Consider the following 3,689-nt stretch of genomic DNA (forward strand, 5'->3'; position numbering starts at 1 on the left):
TGCCGGGGGAGGACGTGGGGATTTGGGCCGGCCGAGGTGCCTCGGTCCCTGCCGCCTTGATCGTTTAGGTGCCGTAAGGAACGGAAGCAGGAAGCTCGGAGCGCCGTGTTCGGAACGCCCTGCACGTGTGGCGGCTCCGTTCGAGTCCTGACGGTGGTTGAAACCTACATTTTGATTAAGTTATCGTCTTTGAAAGCAATTCATAAGGCCACGTCAAAACATAGTACTAATAAATATAGTTTGCAAAGCCTCTGAGACAGTGGTCTATCTGCTGGTTTTCAAAGCTATGTTATAGCACCACTCAGTTCTGTATTATAACTGATACTGTTGAAGTTCAGTCCTCTAGGCTTGAAAGCACTACTACAAATCCGCTTGGGTTTCTTGCCTCTTTAAAGAGATCAAGACAAGTAGCATGATTAAAGCATGCAGAGGAATTAACCTCTTCTAGGAAGCAGGCTGACTGTTTCAATGTACAGTTGCATTACAGATGTTTAGTACACAAAGCGATTTTGAAACTGGGTTCTGGGACGGATGCTTCCTCCTAATCAATTTAGTGCTGTCAGTCAGCACCTTAGTCATTATAGGGAATGCTGCTATTCATAACTGAACTTGCTACTCTCTTTCAGTGTAGATCTGTGCAAATTTTCTAGGGTATGCAGGTATTAGTGTCTAGTGTGTGTTTAATTATTAAATCTCCACAGGCATGTGATGCTACCAAGAGAACTTTCAAAACAAGTGCCAAAATCCCACCTGATGTCTGAAGAGGAGTGGAGACGACTTGGCGTTCAGCAAAGTCTTGGCTGGGTTCACTATATGATCCATGAGCCAGGTAAGCACATCTGAACTGAATTAGATTAGCAAAAGAGTCAAAGATCAACTGTGTAGTGTTGAACTGATGTGTGTAGTGCATACTTGCTCCTGGTGTGGAATTCACTACTGAATACGTAGACTCCTCTTTATTTCCTTGATATTTTAGACATTTGTCAACAAAGGCAACATAACGGCGTTTATTTTAAACCTTCATGTCTTGCTTCCTGAACTGTGAAATGCTAGCCTTGTCCTAGGTATGTGTGGTCTACCAGCAGAAAAAACATGCCATTCCGGAAACTGTTCTTATCTCTGCTCCTAGTATAGTTTCAATTCCAGTTATACAGCCTACTAAAAGCAGCACCTAAACCCAGCCTTTCAATTAATGAGGTGTGAAGCCCTAAAACTACCTACTAGTATATACTGAAAATAGTCAAGATAACTTGCCATTAATAAGCTTGACTAAAAAGTAGCTGGTGATACATGAATTGCAGCAATGTGGAGTTCCAAATTTCTGAAGAACTAGAGGAAGAAATTTAATGTAACCTTCCAGTGTTTCCCTGACCTGGGTAACTTTGATACTAAATGGGTTTTTTGGAGGAGTTTAGAATTGAATCAGATCAATAATAATGCAAGCTGGCTGTATTTACTAAAGTGGCTTTTGTTGATACTTGGCACTATGATCATATGATACTTAACAAGGACAATGTTAACTGTTTGTTAGTCTAATGGTAACCAATAGCTTAATGTAGAGGGACAGATGTAGTATCAATATTAACAAAAAATACTGTGTATTTCTTAAGTACATCCTCCCATTTATCTTAAGTTCATGATAAATAAAATTAAATTTGGTAAAAAAACTTCCAAAAGCATCTGTTTGGCTGTAAGGTTATCGTAGAGTTAGTCTGCTAATACTACATATGGGGCCGTATTTGTGGACTTGACTTCTTAATCTGTTTATTATTCAGCACCAAGCTCTAACTATTGTTCAAGATTTACTAAATAGAATAAAGGCCTGTAATCAAGACTTAGGGGACAGACTGACACTGTTCCATTTTATTTCCACAGAACCACATATTCTTCTCTTCCGAAGACCTCTTCCAAAGGATGAGCAGAAATGAACCATTGTCTATAAATCTCCTAAATCTTCTGGAACTATGTATATGTATATATGTTGGTAGTATTCAGTGAATACTTAAGATGTACAAAACATACATTCGTACCTGTGCATGAGCTGTATTATTCACAGCAACAAAGCTCAGCCAAATGCAATTATGAGTAGGCTGCTATGGTGTTCAAAGAGTGATGAAGTTTAATGTTAATGTAAGTGCCTGTCTGACTTTGATTAATTTTGTTTGATTAAGGTTTATGTATTACATGGTCTGACTATATGATCACTTGTTAACTGTGTTTTGCACTCGGCTTTTCTGCTGGTGTAGGATGTTCATCTGTTCAGTAGTAGTACAGAAATAAAGTGTTTCTAATGTTTTTAAAACCTAGATGCATGGAGTTCTAATTCACCAGACAATACAAGCATTCATGGTCTAACATGTTAAGGCTACCAGCTTCAGGAAAAAATTTAACTCTTGGAAAGAAACAAGATATGTTCACTAAGTTAATTTTGCCCTGCAGGCTGAAGTTCCTAACCCTAAGTGATTGGGGAACTGTAGGCAACCTGAAGAGAAAGCTGGCAATGGCAGGTAACATTCCGACTAGCTTCTGACATGCTCAAGTTATGGAACTCTGCAGCTGACATAGACTACAATGGGATCGATTATTCTGCAATGGCTGGTTGTCCTAGTTCTCATGAGATATCCAGTGGTGGGGCACAAGGGAACGGCTTAATGTGGTGTCAAGAGATTTTCATATTGGTTATTAGGAAAAAGTTCTCCCCTGAGAGGGTGCTCCAGCATGGGAGCAAGCTCTCTGGAAAAGCAGTCAGGGCCTGCTGGTGTTGAAGCAGTGTTTGGACAGGTTGCCCTGCATGGAATCAGGAGTTGGACTCCATCTTTGTGGGTCCCTTCCAATGCAGAGTATTCAATGATGACTTAGTAAAAACTTGTGGTGTAAAGTAGCACTTAATATTTCCTGGAGATATTTTTATGCTTGCTCGATTTACTTTGCTGGTACCTGCTTATCTTTCTGCCGCAAACTTTTTAGTCTGGGGTTCTAGCCTGCACTTCCTGTCTTGCATCCTGTTTTTTCTAGGAAGCTAAGTTGTGTATGCCATGGGGGCTTAGAAGTGTAGTCAAACACCTGACAAAAGCACCTGCTGGCTGTTGGACTGTGGGAATTCAGCTTTCTGACTGTGTAAAAGGTCAGGGCTAATAAAGTGAAACTGATCAGTCCCTTTTTAGGAAGCCCTGTGCCAGCAAGCTGAGCTGCTGGATGGACTTGATCTGACAGGTAATAAATTTTATCAAAATGGTCACTGTGGCATCTCGGAACCCTGTGATAGTACCATCACATATTTCAAAGGCAGGCTAGTGTTACAGGTGTGTACAACTTGGAAGGCTGACAAAAACAGTAGCGTCTGCATTTAGCTTAACTGATAAAGTTAAGGGTGTGCTCCCTGCGTAATGTGCACTTGGGATTCAGGTGGTTATGATGACAGAGGCAAGTAACCTGACAGATTTGGTGAGAACGATAGCCCTCATGGTCCTTCCTCTAAAGCTGCTAGAAATGCCTGTCTCGGTGGTGGTCAAATGGTTGGGAATAGGCTCTGGGTGCTGAAGCGCAAGACTTCACAGTTGTGCCCGTCAGAGCGGGGCTCTCCGAGTACCCAGCACCCACCTGAACCACCGGGGAGAACCTCACTGAGCCATCCTCAGACCGGGGGCTTTGCACCGGGGCCCCAGGCGTTGTCCTTTCATGTCCCGCTG

General features: G+C 41.9%; 1 protein-coding gene across 1 annotated transcript; it reads left to right on the forward strand.

Moving 5' to 3' along the window:
* Positions 1–701: 701 nt before the first annotated feature.
* Positions 702–1,928, forward strand: CKS2 (CDC28 protein kinase regulatory subunit 2; the record flags this gene model as incomplete). The annotated part of the gene is made up of 2 exons (XM_009878657.1): positions 702–829; positions 1,876–1,928. Coding segments are annotated over 2 exons (181 nt in total), but the record flags the coding sequence as incomplete, so codon positions are not given.
* Between the last annotated feature and the right edge of the window lie 1,761 nt (positions 1,929–3,689).

Source organism: Apaloderma vittatum, unplaced genomic scaffold (genome assembly GCF_000703405.1).
Source record: "Apaloderma vittatum isolate BGI_N311 unplaced genomic scaffold, ASM70340v1 scaffold30731, whole genome shotgun sequence".
Taxonomy (NCBI): domain Eukaryota; kingdom Metazoa; phylum Chordata; class Aves; order Trogoniformes; family Trogonidae; genus Apaloderma; species Apaloderma vittatum.